The 27613-nt window shown below is 34.2% G+C and overlaps 2 protein-coding genes across 2 annotated transcripts in view; both read left to right on the plus strand.

The window, feature by feature from the left end:
• The window catches only part of LOC118754495 (elongation of very long chain fatty acids protein-like), a 38164-nt gene extending 33860 nt beyond the window's left edge, over positions 1-4304 (plus strand). The window contains exons 2-3 of the mRNA XM_036489374.1: positions 3411-3598; positions 3671-4304. Of these exons, the coding sequence (XP_036345267.1) occupies positions 3411-3598; positions 3671-4294 (812 nt within the window). The 3' untranslated portion in view covers positions 4295-4304. The remainder of the gene's footprint in view (positions 1-3410; positions 3599-3670) is intronic.
• A 13379-nt stretch (positions 4305-17683) lies between these two features.
• Positions 17684-27613, plus strand: part of LOC118754504 (cholecystokinin receptor type A-like) — a 136153-nt gene continuing 126223 nt past the window's right edge. Inside the window, exon 1 of the mRNA XM_036489383.1 lies at positions 17684-18251. Coding sequence (XP_036345276.1) covers positions 17684-18251 — 568 coding nt within the window. The remainder of the gene's footprint in view (positions 18252-27613) is intronic.

A 27613-nucleotide genomic window follows, 5' to 3' on the forward strand; every position in this document is an offset into this window, starting at 1 on the left:
CCCCCCGCTGCATCCCTTTTTCGATAGTTCCGAACTAGTCCTAAATTCTATAGTTCCGAACCAGTTCTAAAATCGACAGACGAAAGAAAAAAGTATCATGATTTTTCAATATTTTCGGTTCTTCCGTGTGTGATTTTACATTATTTTCAAAGAAACATTTTTTCAAATTTGAAATTAAATTTGTTTGAATGATTGTAAGAAATGTACGTTTACATACCTTTGGCTGTAGCTGACTTTGCAGAGGTGCTCGCTGTTATTGGTTAGATTCCAGTAGGCCCCAAGATGTTAATATGTTAACATAAAGCTTTGTTTGTATTACCAAACTATGAAATAGCATCTGCGAAGCACAGAATAGAAGCGTATTTGAACGAAAAAGCCGCCAAGCACATATCTATGAAGAGTAAAAAAGCCCACCGCTGCATCCCTTATTCGATAGTTCCGAAATAGTTCTAAATTCGACAAATAGGATCCAGTTCGTTCTGCATCCCTTTTTCTATAGTTCCGAACCATTTCTAAATTCGTCACTTTAGATATAGATTTCTAGTGAAAAAAAACTGAAAAAATTAGTTTCTTAAAAGTACCACTTTTCGCCGATTTTGTACTGGTGGGGATCTAGTTCCTATCGGACTAGTTCCTTTTTGGCGATAAAGACCTAGTACGGAACTAGAAATTTGATTCACTAGTCCGCGGTTTCCCTGCAGGGTATATGTACATGTTTATCCGTACAAATCGCGTGCTGTTGAGTTGATGGATATTCAACATTTGAAAGCAAATTTATATACATATCTAGGTGTAGCTGAGTGCGCAAAGATGCTTGCCACAAGTTGTTGATATCCGGAGATGGTCGGGTTCGAATTCCACTGCAGGCAACATGCAAATAAAATTTTTTTTTTTAGTTTTTGTCTTGATTATTCACTTCACGGATGCCTTTTCAGTACGAACGCGGTCATTTTAATATGCGCGTAATTGAATTGAATATTTACCAATATACAGTACCTACTTTCGTTGACGTTTATAGTAAGATCAATTACGTTTCTATTTGATTTTAATATTTTCCCTCAGTGTAAAACTTAACAGTTTGGCAATGTTAAACACTGTTGAAGCTAATTTCCGGTATTTCTCTTTCTAGCGCCTGAATAATAATAATAATAATAGATTGGCGCTTACACATATGTTAGTGTTTGGCCGAGCTTCTCCTCCGCTTTGTGGCGTGCGCCTTGATGTTGTCACCCAAAGAGGAGCCTGAGTCTGGAACTATACTTATTATTTACTACCGCCGGCAGCTTTAACAAATTTATGGCGTTTTTACGTTCTTTGGCAAATTACGCTCTGTTAGCCATACATTTTACTATGTTTTCATTTTTCGGGATGACCAAGTTAAATAAAAGCTTGTAAAAAGATCAAATCAGCTTCTCCAATACTCCTACCTGTTTTAAATCTCTTAAATGTAAGCCGAATACTTGGATATTTGGCAGGACAAATATTCCACTAGAAGTTTATTGAACTACATATAACTTTTGATCGAACATATATGCCCTTGCTTTATGAATCTTTATTTGTCTGTCCGTTGAAAATATGCGCGAAACTTCCCACAAAAGTTTGTTGAGACCTACGTACCATACCATAGGTACATATTAGGTTGCCCATCGAAAATGCTTTTCTTTTGAAATTTCAACACCCTACCCCGTAATTTTATTCGTTTTTATGAGAAATATTATTGCCTCTATTAATAGATTTTTCCTAAAGAGCGATTGTATATATCAATTTTAAATAAATTAAATACTCATAAATCTACAAAATCCTAGTTCCTGACCTAAATCGACATCTCGCGACCTCTAAATGATCTTAGGCAATAATATTTCTCATAAAACCGAATAAAAGTAGGGGTAGCGTCTAGAAGTTTCCAAAAAAAGCATTTTCGGTGGACACCCCAGTAAATATGTATTACCAGAAAACGGGTTTAATCCTTTTCATTACGCTAAGAGATACCTATAAAAGGAAAACTACATTTATCATGAGTCTGATTCCCGTGATCACGGATATTAACATTTTATTAATCTAGCTGAAGTTAGCATCTGATTTCATAGTTTCAACGCTAGAGCCGATGTAAGCTCTCTTAAGGTATACCTAATTTAAGAAAACTTCTGCATAACCATCGTTATAAATAGCCATTAGCTGAAAAGTTGTCACCAGCTAACGTAACCGTTTCCTCGCCACCGCATCCTCAAACTCCGTCAAATCCTGTCGGAAAATATCCCTTTATTTGCTGCTTTAATTGATCAAAAACCGCCTGAATAACCTCCAGCTGCCATCTAGTGGGGTCCTTCTCTTTTTCAACTGAGCATGACGGTATTTTTAGGGAGTTTCGAACCTGGAATGAAGCAAGATTTCAATAATGATTCTTCTTTTTACTCTACTCCTGCTATATCCGGCCTGTCTTTGGCCTGGGTTAACCTTACGCCATCACACTCGTTGGCCCTGTAGTATATATATTTGGTATTGGCTGTGCTTTTTCCTTGGTTGAGAGTTTTGTATTAGCAGCATAAGCGCGCTACAACTGAGATGGTCGCTGATGACTACTTGGGTGGCATGAATTTTAAAGCTGGACATCTCTAGATTGCAAAATCTAAAAACAATTTTAACACCTCAATTTAAGAAATGCATTTTTGATTGCATTGTTTTTATTTGCATGCAGCTGTGCATCCTTCTTACAATTTTATATCACTCGAATAACAAGTACGCTGTAATGCTATTCAATATCTTTAATTTGAGCCATGGTGGAAATCTTTAGGCCCTCTGAGAGCCAGGTTATAACAATTTTAAACCAAACTTCGAATCTGCTCTCTGAAATTAGAAGAAAAGCATTTTCTACTCAGAAATTAGAAGAAAAAAATACAAAAATTGCTAATGATATTTCGAAGTGTAACTTCAGAATCGTTACAACTTGACAGAACAATATCTGTTCCACAACTTTTTTAATCAAAGAAAATTCTAGAAATTGCCTCGCCCATTTCTATGGGTTTGTCGCCTTAAAGAAAAATCTTGCCGTACAAATATTATATCTGAATAGGTATTCTATCGGAATCCGCAATAACATTTTACTTTTTGCAAAAACCCGATGTTTAACACCTTAGCAAATATATGTCAACATAAGTTTTCGAAAATAAGTTCCAAAAAATTCTTGATTCTCACAAAATAAACCATCTCGTCATAAAGAAAAATATTTTAAAAATAGTTCTTGAAAAACGCCAACTTTTTTTAACCACGTTTTATTTATAGAGAATTAAACTAGAATTACGATGCTATAATTTTAGACACCGGGAAATATATACATTACAGCACAGGACATGTACACTAACAAATTTTATCGAGAACTGAGCTATAAATACATACATATATATCCATTTCAGATCGACGTTCAGAAGATTATTTAATGGTACATCCGATGGAATTGTGTCTTGCTATTAGCGCATACTATATATTTGTAAAACATCTGGGTCCTAAATTAATGGAAAATCGCAAAGCGTTCGAACTGAAAAGTATTATTTTAGCCTACAATGCCGCGCAAGTGATTTTCAATAGCACTCTATTTATACTGGTATTTAGTATTAAAAAATGTCTGAAAATAAACAAACCCATTTTACTAATATCTTTCATCGATTTTGCACAGGTCTGCTACTACATTAAACTTTATAAACCTTATCAACGCCTGAGTTGCATGATGCCAGTGATGGATCGCACAAAAGAAGGCATGCTGGAGCTGAACTTTTCCTACGCCTACTACCTGTTGAAATATGTTGATTTTGCCGACACCATCTTCTTTGTGCTGCGCAAAAGTTACAATCAAGTGAGCTTCTTGCACGTCTACCACCATATCATGATCAACGTATCTTGCTTCGTTTACTTACGTTACTTGCCCGGTGGACACGGTGCGGTGTTAGGCTTCCTTAATTTAAATGTGCACAGTATGATGTATTTCTATTATTTCATATCTGCGATACGACCGAAATTAAAGCAATCAATATGGTGGAAGAAGTACATTACTCAGGCACAATTACTTCAATTTCTAATTCTGTTGTTACATTTTACTCGGGCTCTTTTTGATGCGGAGTGCGAATATCCAAAAGTGGCTATACTTTTCGCGATACTTCAAGCGGTGGTGATGTTGGCGCTGTTTTCGGATTTCTACTATAAAACATATGTGCGCTCAAATAAAGGGGCAGCAGCAGTAAAAATAAACGATAAAAATCTAACAGCATGCAATGGAAGAAAAATTGAGAACAAATCTATGTGAAACAGAAACAGAGAAGAAAATAAATTTACGAAACTTGTTTTATTTCATATAAGTAAGTTCAGTAGAGTATCTGGTATGAACACGTTTTACCATCACTAAAAAATTGGGTGAGTTGATTGGGGAGAGGTAAGACAAAATGCTGCTGTAGAGGTTATAATAAGTAAGTACAATTAACAATATTGTTTTTGAATACCCATGGAGAAAAAGCGCCTATGCTTTGTTCATATATGGAAATTAAGTGTTTTTGGAAACACTGGATCACAAATTTTAGTTTGATTTTTGTTCTCCAGATGCCACTATCCAATGTCTTTGTAGAATTTGTCGCTGATTCCGAAAATCTGGTTAATTTTTCTTTCTATGGATACGTTTTCAAGGTATTTGCAATTTACCGTTATTCAGGGTTGCCTTACCACTAGGACTGCTCAATGTGCTATCCTCTCGGAGAGCGCGGTACTAAACTTCACTTAGTATTAAACGTTTTGTAACAAGCGTTTAGGTTTTTTGATATCTGTAGGCGTTTTTTTTCAAATCTTAATTTTTCGAATAAAGCGGACTTTTTATCGAACAAACCGGTGTTTTTCATTTCATATAAATTTTGACCTCTCAATAAAAATTTTGAGTACTTCTAAGTATTCAAGGCTTTTTCCAGTTTAAGGGCAAGCTCCGAAACAGTTTTAAAATTATATCCTAGGTTATTTCGGTATGAACAATATATCATAATTGATTCCAATAAATGAATGCTTGGCGCTGAAACGTTTTCTACGTATTTGGCCGAGCTTGTCCTCCGATCCGTGTTCTGCGTCTTGATCACAAAAACAAAATTCCAATGCCAAAGTAAGATAAACCAGTTTATATATATAGATATTAAAAAAAAATTTAGTTGAGAAAAAGATACATAAAAATTGAAATTTTACTGTTTTTTCAGAAGCGCCATTTTGGCACTTTGTCCCAAATTGAAAAAGTAATTGCCAATTGTAGCAATACAGGGCCAAAAATGGCATCGTTTGAGCCAAGTTGACAGCCCTGGTCTTGATGTTGTGACACAAATGGAGAGATCAACACTTTTACTCCACCTTTGAAGACGGATATTTGTGGCAGCAGTACACTTGGTCTGCCGAGGGCGACCGCTATTTGAAAAGAGTTGCTATGATGCACGATCATTCTTGGCTATGATGCTACTGGGATGAGAAATATAACCGTGGATCTCTCGAGTAGCAGTAAGTAAGCACTCTGCGGCAAAGAGCTTTACTCAAAACTGAAAATGTCAGAAAAAATGCCAAATAGTAGTATTAAAAAAGTTAAAATAAGGCCAATTTTTCACCGATTCTTATTTGTTTTATTTTTCATCTAATAAAACTTTGTACTTGTTTTACTATTTTCTAAATAAAAGCTATCTTTACTGTTTTATTATAATTTTTGGTCATGACATCATTCCAACATAAAAGCTGTGACAGACGGCAAAGCTTATGCATATAATCTGGCATACATATGCGCATAATAATTTTGACCTCACAGACGGCAGTTATGCGGATAAACGAGCCGCAAGGTCGTGGGTTCGAGTCCCACGGCCAATTAAATTTTAATTTTTTCTTAATTATTATTTTTTCATTCTTTTTTTATAAGTTCTATATTTTTTTTACGTTGCTTTCAGTTAGTTGTTGTTGACTTTTTATTAAAACTCAACTCTAAAAATTTAAATTAACTGATAGTAAAATAAAAAAAGTGATATAAAATAAAGCAAATGAAAACAAAATAAAGTAACATTAAATATATAGATCAAATAAAATAAAAAATATATAAAATAAATAAAAACAAAAAAAAAATTCGCAATCGCTCCAACCGAGGATCGAACCTGGCAGCTGCAGGCTTGTATCCCGTAACTCTTACCACTCGGCTACTGCGGACGCGGAACACGCGCGCTTTGTTTGCTTACTTGTAGAAAAGACAACAGCTGACCAGTGTTGTCAACGAAAACTGCCCGGATCCGAGTTAATTCCCAAAAATTTCGTGCATTTGTTCGGCTGTTTATGCGCATATTAAAGAGGAAAATGCATGAGTCAAAGCAAATAAAGGCTGGTTATGCAAATAATCGAGCCCGTTTGTCTACCGTATAAGTCCGTATGAAAGTTGTGCAAAATAAAAACGGTTTGTCCCGTCGTTTCTAAACTTCAATGTCGGGAACCTGCGAATAATCGAACACCTCGTATATATGTGCATACACATATAGCAAATGATTGCTGTTTTTGTTGTTCGGACTCCATAGATTTCGGTAGAATTTTCGGAGTTATTTATGGCATATCTTGTCTCGCTACAGGCTATTCGAAAACTCGCTGTTCGTGTCGAGTAATTCGAAATTGCACAGTGAAAAATATGTATGTTGAAAATGGACTCGCTGCATGGCGCTGGAATGGCGGAGCCATATTGGGTCTACGATTTATCACAGAAAGATAATATTGAACGTACGTACATGGCGTATGAGTAACATTCTCATCTCGTCCGGGTAACTCATGCGCCATGTACGTACGTACGTTCGATTTTAACTTTTCCGTGCTAAATGGTAGATCTAATATGAATCGGACATTTTGAATTTTTAAAATCTGATTTCATACTCAAAATCAGCGTTCGTAAGAAGCCCCCATTGAATTTTTACATTCTGACTTCAGATTCGTAGTCAGCGACCCAGACAACCCTGATTAATGAATTGTAAGTGAATCTGATAATTTTTTTTAAAAATATTCCGCCATATTGGATCCACTACTTTGAATATCGAAATTCTGACACTATATTCGGCGAACATAAAAGCATTAGTCTTGGCCTAATAGTTGACAATTGACAAAATTACTTACGTATTTACGGGCATGACGTGTTCTAAGGAACGCAGCAATTAATTTCCAATTATGCCACGTTTTATTTGATGCATTATACATTTAAAAGTCTTTTTACATGCTTTACGTTCATTTCTATAGCATACACTGTGAGAAAGAACCCGTTGTAATATTAAGAATAATGAAATATGTATTCACTGAGGGAAATAACGCATAATAAAAATGAATAATTCTTTATTTGATTATCGTTTTAAAATGCTCGTATTTAAAAGTAATACTTTCGTATAACGAACGCGTGCTGCGGTGTGGATTTAAGCTCAACATTTGAAAGCACATCTATATGTCTGGCTGCAGCTGAGTGCGCAAAGATGCTGGCCACAATTTGTTGATTTCCAGAGGCTCAGCAGGGTTCAAATCACATAGCAGGCAGCATCGGAAGACATTTTTTTTTAATCTTAATTATGAAAAATTGTCTGTGAAGTGCAAAACGCTTCATTTTGATATGAGTGTATTTGAAGTGAATAATTCCATACTAAATACTAAAATTTGTTTACTAAAACTTATAACGAGTTGGGTTGGTTCTCTTTCCCGTGCTTTCTTTATAACTTAAGCACGTTTTATTTTAATTCTAAAATTTTTTCTCTCAGTTTAGAATTTTGGGCAGAGCTTTGGTCCGTTTGACTTCGAACGTCCCATATATAATATGGACATACATAGATTACTAAAAGTTAACCAAATCCACATTAACTGCATTCAACATGTGGGCGTGTCCATCATGTCGAACGTGATCATCGTACCCATTCAAACAGAAAAAAACCGTAATATGAAACGTTTTTTATTTTGACAATAGGATTAGCTTATGGCTCTTATTTACCACATTATTTGGTGCTAAAGTTGATTTTGAGCAAGTTTACGTTTTAAAAATGATTGCAAAAAACCATGGTATTCGCACGGGACAAACACAGAAGTGGATCTCGCGGCCAACAAGTCATGCGCCGATTTCAGCGAAACCTGTGAAAATATTTCATTGCGAATAAATCTAGAAGGTTGTGCATTGATGTCTCTTAAAAATGGTTTTGATTTTACCGAAATGTTTTTTTTTTTAATTTAATTTTCATCTCTGTCGCACGTAACATGTCCCACAGGAATTTTTTTCCATTTGATATTTTTGTTAAAATTGCTTTTAAAAGAATTTTCATCGCAACATGAATTGCATGTCGAATATGCTTTATATTTAGACCTAAGCACCAATTCAGCGTAATTTTTTTTTGGAAAACTATGACTTATTATGTTTCTACTACATACGCCAAGTTTGTACCAAATAGGACCATAAATACGTCCCTGGCTCCATCTGGCGAGATAATTTTTCGCAACGCGCATACATATGTTTTTGATCTCCTTTTGTCACTGCCAGGTAACTAATGGCAACAGTTTTTGTAGAAACGAAAACGCCATAACTGTTCTTGCGCATGCGTGTATTTGCAGAATTAGTAGAAGTGATTTTGAATGAAAGCTCATTTATGTATACCCATACGTATCTTTTAATGAAATTAACATACTTAAAAGATTCAACCAATACTTCCCATATACCAAACGCAAATAAATCCATAACTTGAATTTTTGATTAAAGAAAACAAAAGCAAAACCATAAAAAAAATTACGTAAATAAAACATCCTTAAAATGCTAAGGTTTTCGAGAATTTATATTAAATTTGGCGCAATAACATTTGTATTGCTCTAACGAACTTAATAATAATTGAGATTTTTTCTTTGAAACGATGCATTTTTCTTGGAAATCGCTTCATTACTTCTCGTGCCGTAAGCGTTTTCTACGTCAAAGGAGGTAAGTGGCAGCCGATACAGTTGCTCTTTTTCATCAGAGCTATTAAAACTTGGAATTCCAATCATAACAAGAGGCAGTTTTAACAAAAGTAGTTAAAAAAAAATATTATATTCTCATTTCTGCAATTAACTGGAGCGACCGTCAACATTAGTTTAAGGCTTTATATTTTATATTTTATATTTTGTTTTAATTTGGTAATAGTTTGTGTGTTATTAATTTCAATTAATGCAAATTTTGTTGTGCTAAAATAGGAAGACAATTCTTATTTTACTAATGGTTCTTGTTTAATAATAATATGGTTCCCGCCCTGACACTAAAGATGGCAAAACACCGAACCGGTTTATCTTCAAACCAAACTTGACAAGCGTTGATAAAAATTCCTCTCAAAAAACCTTAACCTCAGATAGTAGTTACTACGCATTTTGTTTGTCCATATACTAACTGCTATTAAGATGCCTAGCAAAGTATTCAGTAAGTCTAGTTTTGCGCGCCGAAAAACACTGTCGCGCTATTCGATTTTTATTTCTTCTGCATAGTTTTGAGGATTGCACTTCAGAGCGGCATACAGTTTTTATTCAATGTCATCGTAAGCAGACTGCAAGTGGCTACCAAAGTTTTTATCTGGCTGATTGAGTCATCATTCTGGACCATTGCAGAGGTAAAAGCTACATGTGTAGTATTTGTTAACAGCAAAAATTTTAAGCTATACACCTAAGTATTTTAATTCCAGCAGTTTTAGGTATAAAATCCGTTCATCAACTGTTACTAAGAAATTTTATGGTTAGCACAATTATTCCTCTAAGCACGACTAACATTCTATGAAAATATTTATATACAGCTTTTGGGCCAGAACTAAATGTTATGTGCAATAAAATGAATTTCATAGTTATTGCAAAAAATTTCGTCGATTTAACATGCATAGAATATTTTGGTCACTTCACATCTCAGTATACGAAATCCTCGATAAAACAGTACAATACTGAAGCTAATTTATTCAAAACAGACGTTTCCAATAATTCTTTAGCAAAAAATACGTTTATAATACAATTTCGGAAAATGGGCGTGGCCATCTCAGTAACCGTTCGATTAATTTGTACCAAACTCGTGCGATAATTGTGCTTGCCACATAAAAGCAAAACGTTGAAAATTAAATTAAATTTCATGCTTAAAACTTCGATATTTTGAAATTTAAGGCCGCTAATTTAGTCGAAATTGACACTAACAAGAACCTCTTGAAATGAAGTAACATTATTATAGAATTTCGGAAAGTGGGCGTGATACCGGCACACTAACTAAACATTCTATCGAAATTGTTAGAAATAGGGGTAAAACTAGTCTGCTTACCATGTAACGGTAGTTTTCAGAAAGGTGAAAAACTATGTTTAATACTTCTGCCAGGTATTTAATGTTCCACTCCGCCCGACCTTAAATTTTTTTACTTTTTTTTTGTGTATTTTAATAATAATAAAAATTATTTTTAATTTTTATATTTTATCTCTTAGACAACAATTATTGAAGACTTCTATTTATAAAAGTCATCATTAAAAATTAGCCAGTGACGGATTTTACAAAGCGAAGTTACCTGATTTCAGCGACATTTGCTTTTCAGTTACAAATGAGCCTTAAATTACGATGATATGAACATGCTTCTAAAAAAGTAAAATTTCGCAATATCTTGAAACCTGTTCTATGTTCTTAGCATCGAATTTTATATTCGGATTCAGAAACAAATTTTACATCAAAAATAATAGTTCAAATTACTGTAAACTAGCGTTATTTCAAAACTAGGAAAAACGCGTATACGGCTTATCAGGCTGCGGAAAAGCTGGTGTAGTTAATTTCCAGCAGTGCCTGCAGTTTGAGGCATAAAATCGGTTCATCAGCTGCTACTAAAAAGTTTTGAGTTTAGCACAACTTCTCCTATTAACACGACGGCTAAAACTTTGTGAAAATATGAATGCACATAAAGCTTTTGGGACAGTCTAGGTATGAGTACCGGACCGAAATATGTGATGTTATTCCAAGTTTTTAGTACATATCAGAAGCTCCTATAAAATTTTGTGTTTTACAATCGCTGTAAAATATCGAAACTTATTTATCCACCATTATTTATCTACAATTACAGGCGTGAAAAATTATCCTTCCCTCTGTTATATTGCGTCCTTTTAGCAAGGACACCAACCTTACTTAAATAGAATTTATGCTCATCATGGTGTGGTGAAAAGCTGATAGAGTTGTTGCTGTGGCAATGGGTTTCATTCATACGTTTATTATCCTTCGCATTTAAATCAAAGCCGGTTTTGTCACGAAGGAGACACGACAAAAAAGTAAAGAATCGCAGGATGCTACTGCTGCTGCTACCGCGGTAGCCGCTTTCAAAGTTTTAAAGTAGCCGCCACAAGCAAGAAATGTTCAGTCCACTGTGACGCGTTAACGTGTATGGCTGCGCTCTCGTGAAAAGCGCTTAAATACTTGAAAAGGTGATTTACTGAAATATTTCAATTGAGTGAGCAGTGTTAACAAAACCACCCACGACGACCCGCATATGCACATAGCAAACAACTTATTAGATAAAAGCTTAGGACGCTAATGTCAACACTTTAGTTTGTTGGCAATTGTTATGCGGTTTAATTTGAAAGTGGCTTTTGTCAAGTGGTTTTTGTGTTATGCTAGGTAAGTGAATGCGACACAATAAAGTTACAATAGGAGAATTAGTAAAAGTTCAAGAATTAGTGTTTTCGAATATAAGCGCTACAAAGCTGCTAAGTGGAATATGAAAAAAAAAAAATAACTATGAGTGAATGTGGATAGTTAATGCCTGACATGTGATGGAGTATTGTCAAAACTTAATTTAAGCGAGTGCAGTTTTAAAAACTCTTTACATTTGGGATTGGCGATTGGAAAGCCTTCTCAGTTTGTGTGCAAAAATTGGAGTAATAAGATTTGTATAATTATCCTACTTATCGTTTAAGTGTTGGTTCAAAAAATATGTTTACTACTATTAAAGAAACCTCATGTGGCACATTTTAAAATCAAACAAATAATTTTCGCTCACAATTTGCGTGTCAAGACCATTTATGCAAACAAAACCATTTTAAATTAAGTGGAGTCGTAAAAATTTGATACAAGCCCGTCGCGTGGATTTAATTACCGGCCATAACTGCCAAATGCCAAAAGTTACTGGTTCCAGTTATCTAGATATGTGCTCGCGTTATGCCTTAATTATAGTTATTTGGTGCTAATGTTTTTGATAAAAATCACACATAACAAATTTTGCGCATAATGGAAATCCATACCGAAAGTTTTAGCTAAAAAAATCTAAATAAAATGTCAAAAAGTGAATAAAAAGCATTTTGTACGTTACGCACAGAAGTGGCGTATGCGAATAGCTTTGATATTATGAATGAATAATTTTTAAGTAAAAAACACACAAAGAGACTTCATTTCTCATCTTAATGTTTAAGAGTATCGTTAATTTCTTCATGATGTAATGATCGCATCTAAACCAACATTATGGGGTAACATATGTACATAAAAAAAATATATTCCGACGAATTGTACTTGTACTTTTTTGAAGTCATTTAAAAAATAAAAGCAAATTGATAGAGAACAGTGTCTTCAATTAACAAAAAATTAATCCACGAAGTTTAAAACTACGGAAAAAGTATCAACTTACATATGTATGTATGTATGTACGCATGCGCTCTGTCAACCAAAACTTAATTCCAAACAAAAATGTATAGTGTGTGAGCAAAGAAAGAAAGAATTAAATTTATTTCTAAAACAAATGCTTTTATAAACTTTTATAAAATAAAAAAAAACATAATCAAATAACTAAATAACATAACCGCATTCAAGAATCGGCCAAAAGGGGCCGAAGCCGATTCTTTTGTCCTATACTAGCCCCGGCATCGGCCGATTAATCTTTCGGACTTTAGTGTTAGCCCACTTAAATTGGAGCTTTTTTTTGAAAAATGCGCCATAAAAATAGAACAAAAATCTAAGTAACCTCGCATACTTCTAACTTAGTACAGGAATATACACATTTTAAAATGTTAGTCGAAAATGTTAATTAACGGTAAAAGAGTTTAACTTTAAACAGCAAAAATGAGTGACTTCTATGTGCCGGGACATTTGGCTTTAGCCAAATATTTGAATTTTGCAGTGAGAAAGTGAAATTTCGTTAAATAATATTTTGCAATACACAGATATGTAAAAAGTATGAAAAAGTGCAGTTTATAAAAAAGCACATGCTTTACGTGCGTGAGAATATTTCCATGTATAATACAGGTTTTAAACAAAATTTTGAGTGGATGGAAGTATGTGTGCAAAGTAATTATGTTTGAACTTTACAATTAAAAATGTTACTAATACTCACATGCATGTGTGCAAAGAAAATTATTTGTGACAGATTAGTAATTTTAGTGTGAAAGTATTCATTTAAACTTAGGCGTCAAATGGGATACTAACGCACCACTTATACATATATTTATGTATGTATATATTTTGTTTTTCGAGTGAAAATTGTGGCGTAATTCCGCAGGAATAGAAAATGTTGTGAGTTATTTGGCAGAAAAATATGAAAATGACAGTGAAATTCCACAAAAACTGAAAAATCTTGTAAATTATTTGTTAGCATATATATGAACTTTTTCGAATTAAAAGGTTAAAAGCGTATTCATAAAGTCCAATGCATTTAAAAAAAAAAAACTTGCAACTGAAATTTTTGAGATCTCGAAAATTTGCAAGAATTTTTATTATTTTTTGAATAGTGCAGCATGCCGCGGCATTAGAAGTCTTTTTCATAAAGTTATAAAACGTTACTTATACACTTTACTGGGAAATAAATTAGATGGTATAGTATTAGTACATGCCGAAGCAGTGGTTGCACCAGTCGGAAAAGTAGGCTAGTTCTTGTCCTGTCAAATTTGGGCCGAATATGTGCCGTGCTAACTTACACGTGGGTCTGTATACCGTATGAACCAGAGTTTTAAAAATGTAAGCAAATTACCTGCATCGAGACAAAAAGTTACTTGGTATAACTTGTTTTTTTTTCACCTAAGTATATTACACTTCGTGACTATCCTGGATGTGGATTTGTCCTTATAGAATCTGGGAATTAATGATAGAGATTTCAAGTCTAGGTTCTGGGCGTAATCGCTACTAGAGGAGAACATTCCTCGTAGCATCTAAAGTGGTTCGTACCTCGCATTCACATTATCAGTGCGTTTAATCTCACTACATTACAACTTGTCTGTACTGTCCCATACAAGTCCACAAGTAAAAGCAAAGTAAGCCATCTGGGATATACAACGGCGTTGAGTTTAGAGCCACTATGATTATGATGCATGCCGTACTCTAAACCTTGATTAGCTTATTCCTTATTGTTGTAGATAAGGGTGTGAAAAGCGAACATTGTAGAGCTTCAAACCCATTACTTTATGATGTTTTTTTGGAACAAATTTTCGTCATTACTTGGTTTGAAGACAAATTAGGTTCGGCATTTAACCATCTTCGGGATAATTTTTTGCTCTGAATAGTTCGTATTGTTCGTGTTGTACGTCAGTTTTAATATATTTTCTTGTTAATGTTCGGTTTTAAGAGCCTTTGTGTCTGGATATGATAATGATTATAATAAGTAGATCGGCGCTTACACAATATTTTAGTGCTTGGCCGAGCTTCTCCTCCGATTCCTCGACTCCAAAAAACTTTAGTTACACTTGTTCAATGATTTTAAAAAGAATAAAATTTTTTCTTTCAACAAATGCCGGTTTCTGGATAAACCACGTAAACTACAGAAAACCAAGGATGACCCGAAAATTTTGACTTCAGATTCGGATTCAGCCGACCCAAAAGCTTTAGAAACCGTTGAGAAACCCCGGGGGATTTTTTGCCTGTTGTGCAGTGTACTTGGCTCATATTTGCGAATTTTAACGTAACCTCATCTAACGATGGTATTTATGGTATTTTTAAGGCATTTTTAGGTTAAGCTTGCATCGGGGGTATGTGTTAAAATATTCTGATCAAGTCCATTTTTTTGGAGTTCACACGCAACTGTAGGTTCGCCATCAGTCAACCATAAGTATGTTAATGCTATGTCTAATAATTTTTTTATTGTCATTGTTCAAGTGTTCATCGTCGCACAGTGGTATAGCCTAGAGCTGCAAAACTATCGATGGTTGGAGCATTCGATATTTTCGATAGTTTTGGGTCTCACCATTCGAAAGTATCAATACAATCGGTGAGAGAAAAAATATGAGATCCTTACTACGGCACTATATTGAATATGGTAATACATATTAGTAAAAAAAACATAAATGTTAGTTTTAATCAACTAACAAAATTAGTTATTTTAAGCAACAAAAAAAGCGTTGCAAGTGTAAATTTTAGACAATTTACAAAAACGAGGAAAATTCGAATTTTTCGAGTCATCAAAATTTTGAGTTTTTTAATTAGATTTCTTAGAAAAATTTTAAGTGTGCGCTTTTGTAGTCCATTAAGTTTTAGTAAAAATTGCAAGTTTGAAGTAGCTAGGGCTTACTGTGGATTTTTAGCAAATTGTTTGTTTCCGATAGTATCACGATAGTGGCTAGCACTCATCGATAGTGGTGTTAAATTGAAACTATCGATACTATCGATAGTGCCATCGATAGTTTTGCAGCTCTAGTATGTTGTAAAAAGTATATATTAAAGTGAAAATAATTGCTGAGTCTTATATTTATATTTCGCTTGGTTTTCAGTTGTGTTGAAAAAGTATCTGTGAAGTTTAGAATAAAAGCGTTTTCAACAAAAAATTTAAGTAGACAAATTTCACTAAATCAGCCGAAAACCAACATCTGTGTCACAACCATTTTCTGTACTTTTCTATACATACGTTTCGGATGCACACTTTAGTGATAGAACATATAAAAAAATGACTGAAAATGGAATCGGAATATATATGAAATTTTAGGTCTTTTTAAGAAATTGCCCCCATTTTCGCATACATTTCCGCATACTTTGCTGTGTGGACGCCAATTCAATGTTTATCATTCGCCGTGTACACCGTTCATCTGAACCGACGAAAATATAAACATACTTATTGTATGTATCAGAAACAAAATTTGGAAATTTTTAATTTAGCAGAATTCAAGCGAAATATTGAATGGTATGAATAAAAACTAAGCAATTGCTTTTTCTTAAGATTTCGAACCTTTTGGTTAAATTTTGTTTGAATAAATCGAGGAAAACGCCTCATATTTAAGAAAAAAAAAACAATTGCTTATTTTTTATTCATACGGCCCATTGGGCAAGCAAGCTTTAGGAAGTGCGCAAAAGTAAAATAATTGTGACTGAATGTTTTTAAAGAAACAAAGGAAGTTATTTTATACATTTTACGAATCAAAAACAAATAAAGGTTCTGCGCTTTGCCGTAAAACAAAACAATACAAAAATACTCTTTGAAAATATAATTTCTTACTATTTTGCAAACAAGGTTTTTTGATTAATAGGCTTTGACAATTTTCTGGTAAGTGTTTCTATGGAATATCTTCAAATAAGGCCAAAACTGAGCTGATTGGAGTTGAAGAGCCGGGTACAATAAAATGGACGAAAAAAAACCAATTGTGCATAGTTTTGCATCTGTGATAAACACACCCATATGTGTGTATGTATATGAGCCATTCTTTTTTAAGGCGGACGGATTTCGTAAAAAAATTCGCTTACATTTTTTTTTCTATACATGAAATAAGCTAACACGCGTTCGAGGAATTTTTTCTTCTTTTTCTTCTTCGGAGATATGATCTGTCAAAGTTTGTATTTTTTCGTGATTCTGACTAATCTGAATAATCTTGACCATCTTATATATAGAAATATTGAGCCCGTCTCTTTAGCTTTTAAACGACGTTAAAATGAAGTCTCTACGATGGGCAGAACCCGAGATAAAACGATTTGAAATAGTACATGATTAGTCAGAATCACGAAAAAATACAAACTTTGACAGATCATATCTCCAAAGAAAAAAGCGAAAAAAGAATCCTCGAACACGTGTTAGCTTATTTCATGTATAGAACCCATAAAAAAATTTGAAGCCAATCGAAAGTGTGACACCAAATTTAGTGTCCGATATGAAAAAGAATGTCTCATATATGTATATGAGAAGCGGATATTTATGTGCAAAGAAAAGTAAACACAATATTGTTTTTATTTGCAGTTATCGCAGTCCACAAAAGTAAAATTTAGTATATAGCTAAGCCTAAACAAAGTTCGTGTAATTCAAAAACATAAAATATTGAGAGAAGTGCGAGGAAAGATGTTATTTAGATAAATAAATGGAGTGTAAAGAAAATATGCGATTAAATCAAGGGTTTATCAATTCACACATAAAAACAAATAAAGTTTACAAGAAGTGTAAATAATGTCTGAAAACAAAAATATATTAATACCCAACAATGATTCAAGTGATAAGAAAGTACATATGTACGTACGAGAAAACCCAAAAAAATTTAAATAATAAAAAGTACACATATGCAATAACGGACGCTTGTAAATAAAAAAAATTGCGCATGTGAGCTAAATACATACATAAATAAATGTGGCACAAAATAAAAAGCACAGTTCGATCAAACTCCATCCCCAAACAAAGCAACAGACATTAACTCAACTAAAGCTAAGCTTTCTACCAGCTACAAAGCCCGACATTACTTATCAGCAGAACACTCGCTCGCAAACCGTCCATTCATCATGTCAATTCCACCAGATCAGTATCACGAGTTGATTGCATTCTTCAGCAATGATTCGGCAGCTAGTCATATTATTTCACTGGCTTTAACACAATTTAATGACACGTACATATCGACAAGTAATATCTCAGCCACTGCTACTGATTTCAATGTGTACGCCACAACAAACGATACAGAAAATATGGTCTTTATTCCTCAGTCCGCGGTGGCAACCATCGCAACGGCTACGTCTGCAAATGCAACCAACCTTATTGATGGCAACGCAAAGGCGTCTAATCGCACTGCATTGGTGGTGGCGGGAAAGCCACGACTTTCCACAGAAATGCCAATCTGGCTTATACCCTGCTACAGCATTATACTCTTCTTCGCAATAATCGGTAATTTGCTGGTTATATCGACATTAGCACAGAACCGACGTATGCGCACAATAACAAATCTCTTCTTGCTGAACTTGGCAATTTCCGATATCTTACTCGGGGTACTCTGCATGCCCGTTACGCTGGTTGGCACGCTATTGCGGCATTTTATTTTCGGTGAATTTTTTTGCAAGCTAATACAATTCTCTCAGGGTGAGTATACATATATATATATATATGCCAATAAATTTGTTGTTTGTGTTTGTATATTTTGTGGACATTTCTACATATTTACGAAGAGCTTAGACCACATCACAGGGGAGGGATTAAGTATGTACAAACTTACATACTTACACATACATATGTACTTTTATCGGTGGCACACGATATGTCTTTACCTATAAATGAAGCTATCAATGGCGTGAAAATGTGATGGAAATAATAATCGCCGCCACGCTGAAATGGCGTCACATTTTATCGGTTAAATACTGAGGTCATTGTTGGCATGTGCTGAGTTAGCCAGCTTTCATGCACATACAAGTATATACTACATATATATAGATATGTGTGCATAAATAACTTTATTTATAGCTTAATTTCTTTTGTGAGACAAATTGACAACACTAAAATAACCGTTATTTTTTGTTCTAATGTATTGGTGACTTGTGTGTCAGATACATTTGTCTACTGATATAATCGGATAAGATGTTTTTTTAACCTCGATGTGACTCCTTTTGTTCTTACTTCATACAAAGCGGCTCAATTTAATGTAGGAAGCGATTAAAGGCCTTTGTTTTTGCCATGACCTCGCAAAGATATTGAAACTCAGGTCATATATTCATCGAAGTACATAGTCTGTAAGGCATAACAGCTTAAGTCGGAATTTTGGTTTGGTTCATTCCCTTTATTATTTAATTCCGTTATCTCCTTCACTTTTGTTTGCCAATAGCCTTTCAAGGTCCATTATACCAAAGTCAACCTCCTGAATTATGCATACATGCAGCAAAACAATTCAAGCGTTCCCGGTTAGAGGATATAAACAGAGTTACACAAGGTACTTGTTTTACATAAAAATAAGATAAAATCCCGCCACAGAACAGAGCTGTGAAACTGTGAAATCATTTAAAATTTTAATATGAAATATTTACAAGTAGGATTTCATTCCTTTTACTTTTGTCTGGTAGTGTGGCTTATATTTTTTTCAATCAACAATCATTAAAAAAATTGATTTCACACAGCAAGGTGGTAAATACCTGAATGAAAAACTGAGAACGCTGAAGTAAACTGAATTCAATACTGAATTAGCTTCCAGATGGATGGATGCTTATGCTTGGACTCCTTCGCGCATGGAACGCAGCTTGATTCACATGAACATATTGTACAAAATTTATAGTATTGGTTGTTTAAAAACTGAGTGAAAAATGTTCCAAGACAATTAGTATCTATAATTTTTTTCTTTAAAATATTGGAAAATATGTAGAACAGGAAATAATCGTGCGTAACAACCATCCAATGATAGCAGCTTTTATCATTCAGTCCATGGTATCAAAAACCGCGAAGTCTGTTCTGCCTTTTCCAAGTTGGATAAGGGAAAGGGAATGGGTCTGGTGGTAAACGAGGACAAGACGAAGTATCCCCTGCTATCAAACAAACATTCAGCATATTCGCGCCTTGGCACCCAATTCACTGTTGAAAGTTACAATTTCGAGAAAGCAGAGAATTTCGTTTACTTGGGACCAGCATTAACACCGATAATAATGTCAGCATGGATATCCAACGCAGAATAACTCTTGCCTACAAGTGCTACTTTGGACTGAGTAGGCAATTCAGGAGTAAAGTCCTCTCTCGGCGTACAAAAACCACACTCTATAAGCCACTCATCAGGCGCGTGTTGGTATATGGCGCCGAAGCATGGACAATGACAACATCCGATGAGGCGGCTCTTGGAGTGTTCGAGAGAAAGATTTTGCGGAAGATTTACGGGCCTTTACGCGATGGCGACCGCAGACGATGGAACGATGAGCTGTATGAGCTTTACAACGACATGGACATAATGCAGCGAATTAAAATCCAGCTGCTCCGCTGGCTTGGCCATGTCGTTCGAATGTACACCGACGCTCCAGCTCTGAAAGTATTCAACTCGGAACCCGCTGGTGGTAGCAGAGGAAGAGGGAGGCCCCCACTGCGATGGAAAGATCAGGTGGAGAAGGACTTGGCTTCGTTTGGCTTTTCCAATTGGCACAGAAGAGAAATAAAGCACGCCAGTCGCTGAACTCGGACAAAATCGCTTAGGCGGTTACAGCGCCAAATAAGAAGAAGAAGAAGATTCATGGAAATAATGCATAGTAAAAATGAATACTTTAAATTTTTTTATCGCTTAAAAGTGTTCGTATTTAAAAATAATATTTTCAAACTAAAATTTAGCACGCACGTATCTGAATGTCCATATTTCAGTATTTATATGTAAGTGCATACCCCATGGATCGGTAGCTACCAAGTAAACTCCATCGATTACGAAAAAATTAAAAAAAGTCAACGCCAGTTTTCCTAAATTTCGCTCTTTATATGAAAATAAAAACCCGCAAAAGCCGCCAGCAAAGAAAAATTATTAAAAAATCAATTTAGCAGCTCAAAACTTTCACTTTTTTTATTAAAATTTTATAAGCCTATTAACTGCATACCCCAAAAAATTATGAAAGTTCTGGTTAAAAGGCTGGAAATTGTAATAAGAATTGGTAGACTTTTTCTAAATTCTTTATAAGACTTGCAAGTGTGATTTATAAGGCTTGTCTTAAGGCATGAACCATATTTTTATAAAAAATTATCAACAAAATTTTGAAAATCATTGTAGATATTAAAAACGAAACACCATTCATGCACTTTTGACCGCCACTGTATGCAAATATATAATAACGCGTTGGCTGGGTCTCCGAACAAATATACATATTCATCAGTGATTTAATTAAATACAAACAAAATGGTTACATACCCACAAGCTGCTCGGTCAGAAAATAACAACGATAAAATACTATCCCACAGAAGGGTTCGATTTGTATGCGCTGAGATTAATTAACATCAATTTATTACAAAACTTACCAAAATTCACGCAGCCAGAAAATGAAATATTGGCGAATATCAAGAAAAGAAAAACCAATAATGGCAGCAGTGATGCTTTTTTTCTACAAATTTTACTTTTACTCCACTTTTGCCGTAATTTGCAGAATTAGCAAGACAATGCCTTGCTAAGAGAGCCGATTTGTTAAGAGAGAGTGAGAAAACACTTCACTGAGCAAACCTTTTATTATTGTAATATGTCGTTATCACAAATCTTTAATATACACTTCCCTGTCGGGAATTTCGTAGTCGACTATTGAAATAGCCAACTTTTGGCGAACTTATTACGGCTAACTTTTAATTGGTTGCAAAGTCATACAGGACTCAGTCGAGGGAATATGTACGTAAAATTGTTTCACAATTTTCACTTTCGAAAAAGAAACTTGTGTTCAAAAAAAAAAATATGTTAAACCAATTTTGTACATTTGTTGTCATTCTGTTTTTACTGAAAGCGAGAAAACATGGATTTAGTTTATTTTATTTACAATAATATAGCCGAAAATATACATACATAAGTATGTATTCATGTATATATGTTTCTGATGTATGTATGTATGTTAATGGCACATATTTAGGGGTCTTAATACATGCTAACTAAATAGTTATCATGTAGGTAATAGTTAACCTAAAAGGAGAATAAAAGCCGAGAGTACCAAAAACATTCTATAATTGGCACACTACAAGTGAACTTATTAATAACCGATTTGTGGTTAGCTGAAAACTGATTTTTTTGCGACATCATCATGTAAAAGTAGTCAGTTGAAAACTACGAAAAGTAGTCGAGGCGTAGTCACCCCTAGTTGAAAAAAAGTTAACTTGTAGTACATTTATAATTAGTTGAGTTCCCTACAGGGCTATTACTCAATCGTTGTTTTCGAATTTGTATTTGTATACAAAAATGTTGACGTGTACTCTCTGTCAGCATTTATAAGAGCGGATCTATCTCAAAGAAGTAACGTCTTAGGCACTTCTAAACGTTAGTTGAAAGATGGTCTATATTTTACAAAAATAAAATACACTACCATCGCGTACTTAACTTCTTAACATATATTAAAGTAGACAATTTATGGTTTGCCTAGATAAGAGCAAACAAAATATCGATGCAAACAAAAAATTGACTGTTTTATAGAATATTCCAATATTAAAATTGCTTTAAAGGACGAACAACAATTATTGGACATAAAGAAGAGAGCTCAGTTGGAAGGTGAGTCTTATTTTAGCTTCTATGTTTTCGATTTTAATAATATATTAGCTTTATTGATAGCAGAAATACTACGTGGTACAAAAGATTAGAGGGGAACAAGCTCCTGTACTCGTCTGTTTAGCGTTAAAGCACATTGTGTTTGATTAGTTGGTGATAAATTTAACTTGGCGTGGGACATCGGAGAAGCCGAGCATACAAAACTTCGAAATGTTTTCCATCATAAAAGGTTTAAGATAATATATGTATGTAATAAGCAATGCTTATATTTTGCTAAGATAAATTTTTTTATAATTCAAGTTCCAAAATTCGACAGATTTTCTAATAAATAAAATTGTCCAACAACATTTCTTACACGCCAGGGATAGAGTGCTGCAAATTACGCATTTTCAATTAGTTGCTTAATTTCTATACTTTACTTAAAATTAATGTTTTATTTTTAACCGACTTAAAAAAAGGAGAAGGTTATCAATACGTCTGATTTTTTTTTATGTATGTTACCGCATAACTCTGGACCACGTTAACAGATTTTGATAATTCTTTTTTCAGAAATGTGCTACCTCAAGGGTGGTCCCACACTAATTTTGTTTGGATCCGATAATTAGATCATGAAGAAACTAACAGTACACCTACATTTTTGTATGAGAATTAAAGTCATTTGAGTTTTTTTGCTTAAAAATTACTGCTTTATTTCACATTTCACAAAAATTAAAAAGTGTTCGCTGTTAATGTATTCAATGTAGCAAACACTTACTACACTTGCTTTGTTGTCAAAGAAACCCAACGCCAAGGCGACGTGAATGCCATATGTGGCAGTGTTAACACCAGGATGGAAAATTGTGAATGTAATTGTGTAAAAATAGTTTTTTTAAAATGTTTACATACAAAATAAAATTTTTTAATCTTTTATAGTCTTCTAGAGCTAGACCTCTCAAACAGGTTGCAGCCCTCTTCGAAAGTTTTTTCAAGCTTAATCGTTGCTAACCCTCCTTGGCCGAATACTGCGATAAATATTTTAATTAACTGATGAATTAAGTGGAATTTTAATTTTCAAATATGTGGCAATCTCGCTAAATACATTTCCGAAAAAAAAATTGCGAAACCCCCTTCGATTGATACCCATATTTTAATAATTCAATTAACGTATAAAATCATTTGAATTTAACTCTTTATACAGGCGGAAACCCTCTTTCAACACATCAAAAATATTCTTAGCGTTCAAACTAAAGATTTCACACTCCTACGTTTGACATCCATATTTTGGTATTTCGTATAACTTGTGTATAAGTAAACTAAATTCATCATTTCAAGCAGGTGGCAACCCTCTTCAAAATATTTTCAAAATACTATCTGAAACCCCTCTAGTTTAGTTCCTATAGTTCAGCTAAGAAACAAAGCTTTCCAAAACCATTCCGATGTAATAATTGATTTATTTTTTATAAATAATTTGAATATAATCTTTTAAAAGGTGGCAACTCTTTTCAAGAAAGTAAAACCCGCTTTATTTCCTTTGGGAAAGAGCAATAATAGCCGCGGGCTTTATTTTCCGAAGAAAAGGAAATAACGCCGGCTTGATTTATTTCATAAAAAAGGAAATAGAGCCCGTGAATAGTATTTTCTCTGGCTTTATTTTACTGAAACATTCCAATTATGTATATAGGCATATATTTGCATAAAATGACACGTATTTTAAAGGAATTGCTCTCTATTTTTGCATACAGTGTAGTTCTGCGTTAAATTCCCTTCTGCAGTATACGCATAAAATCGAAGGGTATTTTTGCTAATAACTGATAAGCGAATTATTGTAAATTAAAGGTAAATTGTTACTGTTTTTTAGCCTTCAATGCGATACGCGTATTTCTTCTCAGCGTTTAGGTTTTTCAGTGGTGGCGGGCAAACGCGAATGAATGTACGATGAGGAGTTGGGATTGTCTGTGTACCCACGCCGCAGAAATACTTTGGTGATGTGAATGACGCACGGGTTGTTTTAACTGAGAAGGCGACTCAAAAATTTCGTAAACAACAAAAGTGAGTAAAGGGCCGAATAACATAAATCAGCCGTGGTCGAGTGGTTTGTGTGATATCAAGGCACGCACCGTCCTCCAATCGGAGGAGAAACTCGGCCAATCATTTTAAACTTTGCACAGATTGCTTTGCAGAGTACAGTAGGCATACTCATCTAAATGGTAATAGAAGCACTTTTTGTCCAATTTGCCGTCAAATTATTCGACAATCAACGAAAGTATTAATTAAATTTTTTACTTATTCATGTTCCTTTTTTTTGTTGAAAATTTGAATTACTAAATCTTTATACGCATGTATATTAGACTGCATCATCAAAAAAAGTTGCGGTTTTTCCGCCAGCATTCAAAGTTGAATTAAGATGTGTTGGTATTTGAACAAAAAAAAGGGACACGAATTAATTTTTTTTGGACGGAAATAAAAACAGTGTGAAAATACCTTTCTATCGAGATCCCATAAGTCTAAATAAGAATAGTTTTGGCCCAGTTATTCAAGTTTTTCTTATAACAATCTTTGAAAAAAGTTAAAAAACAGCATTAAAAATCTTATCATTTGAAAATCATCATCTCACGATTTGAAAAGATTTTTAAATATTTTTATGCAGGTTTTTAAGCTTAATCTGTTGTGTCATCTGAGGGGACTTTTTTCAAAAATTTCTTTAAGAAACTATTTTTATTCATAAAAAACTCCATTTTTGGAGGTATTTTCAAATCGGTCCAGCTCACTTAAATCTTAATATTTTTCCGAAATATTTTGGCGGACGTCTTAAAATATTATAAATTTTTTTTTTGCGATGCAGTCTAATGTACATATGTATAAAAATTTAGTAATTAAAATTTTCAAATCAACTTCAATAAATTTACTTGAATTAACATCCTATATCTCAAAAGCGTTTAGTGAAAACAAAAATGTGGATGTTGTATATACCGACTTCAGTAAAGCATTTGACTAAGTATGCCACTCGTTGCTCATCTATAAACTTGATCTTCCTGGTCTTCGACCTAATTTTCTACGTTGCATCTCTTCATACCTCAATGATTGATCACGAAGGGTAATGTTTAAAAATACTGTTTCTGACGTCATTGATGTTACTTAAGGAGTCCCGAAAGGTAGTCAGCTAGTCCCGATTCTGTTCTTGCTTTATATAAACGATATTTCTACAGATATACAATTTTAAAAAATTTTAATGGACGCAGTTGATATGAAACTTTATAAATCGTACTTATCAATAAAAGAAACACCTTTGCTAAAATCTTCTAAATCTGGAAAAATGTAAAGTAATGTGCTTCTCGCGAAGAGCTGTTCAGCCACTTTCTTATACAATAGATAACCATAACTTGGAACAGGTATATAGGTATATAATTTTGTGGACCTTGGTATCACAATGGATCCGAAACTTAATTTTAATCTTCACATTAATGTGACAGTCAACAAGGCTAAAGGTGTACTTGCATTGGTGAAACGATGGTCAAAAGAATTTAGTGACTCTTATATCACTAAAACCCTGTCTACAACATTAGTTAGACCGATTCTGGAACACGGTTCGGTTGTCTGGAATCCAAAGTATCAAATTTACTCAGACAAGATAGAATAAGTTCAAAAACACTTTCTACTTTTTGCTTTAAGAAATTTCCGATGGGATTCTCAATATAATGGCGCAAGTAAAAAATGAAGAGGTTGTAGAAGGTTAGAGTTCAGTTTTTAGATATTTTAAATATTACTATCTTATGGACTTTATAACCGATTAAAAATCTAATGACGTCACCATAAAGGTAATTAATTTGTTCTTCAGCTGATAATTTATAGCCTTTTGTATTTTGAAACCAAAACGACTAGAAAACGAACAAATATTATTTTTTCATGAAATAACCTTTTTGAAAAAACTGCATAATTAATGGTAGAGAATTTTATATTATTTAGAAAGTACAAGTTATTATCTTTAATTCGATATTACATATTTTATCATGATCTACTTTTGGGTTTCAACAATTTAGTGATACTAAAAATTACAAATAAACCTCTTATATCTTCTTTTTTCACCTGCGCCAAATAAATTTGGTATCGTTGAAATCAGCGTAAAAAGTTCTATCAATCGGCATTTTTGGTTATTTTATAGCTAAACGGTCGCTATTCTACACTTGTTCTAGAAAATTACGCAAACGAAGGTAACGCCAACGAATATTTAGTATGAAGAATTTGTGGTTTTACTACTAATATCACTAGAAACTATAGAGCGAGCGAGAAGACTGTTTTATTACAAAACCTTTCTATTATTGAATCATGCACAAAAACATAAAATCAGCTGATGAATTTAGTTCTGTAGCTGAACAGTTTTAGATATCTACACTCGGCACAAAAATTGAAAATATTGGTTCCGTACGTCATTCGGACTGCGCTCTTCGTGCGGGAATGGAGGGTAAAACCCGTTGGAAATATTATTATTATTATTATTATTTTGTTCGTAGGAGAAAAAAATGCTTTATGCACTGGCCGGGGGCGCTAGTCTCTATACTACCTTCCCCGAGTGTGGGACTCTCACCGAAGCATGTTGGGCTACCCACTAAAACACAAACTCCCACCGCCCGCGCAAGAGTCCCGCATCTGGCGCCGCAATTTTCATGTCTTCAGATGTAGAAGCGCGCTGCTAGAGCCTCGGGGCTGCTCTTTTGTAGGGGCGTTTCATTCGGGTGTCCTCAGTAGACATCCTTTCTCTCGTTTGCAGCGGAGTACGAATTTCACGTATCTCGCAACTGCTTCCCACTTGTCTACACTGGAGATCATTACCCCAATTAAGTATGTTGTTCGGAGTTATGTCTCCGTATTTTTCTTCCCACATTATGCGCGAAATCAAGAAATGTTCGCAGGTGAAGAATGTATGGTACACGTTATCTTCGACGTTTCCACAGTAGTGACAGAACGGTAAGTCTACCCTTCCCATTCTATGAAGATATTCTCGGAAGTAACCATGACCTGTGAGGAATTGCGTCAGGTAGAAATCGACTTCCCCGACCTTTTGTGCTCGCGTTCCAGTTTTGTTGCCACTGCTGGATTAGTTGCTCGCGCGCAGCTGCTCGACCTATCTCGGCACTGAGATTGTAAATCTCTTTATTTTTATTATTATTATTATTATTATTGTTGGTGAAAATGTGGGATCAAAATGTTTCACTAAAAAAATATAAATTTTGGGCGGTACGAAGTTCGTATATGTAAATCTACCACATTGTTAAGGCTTATCAAA

The sequence above is a fragment of the Rhagoletis pomonella genome, unplaced genomic scaffold (genome assembly GCF_013731165.1).
Source record: "Rhagoletis pomonella isolate Grant_MI unplaced genomic scaffold, Rhpom_1.0 Rhpom_scaffold_00002, whole genome shotgun sequence".
In the NCBI taxonomy this organism is placed as follows: domain Eukaryota; kingdom Metazoa; phylum Arthropoda; class Insecta; order Diptera; family Tephritidae; genus Rhagoletis; species Rhagoletis pomonella.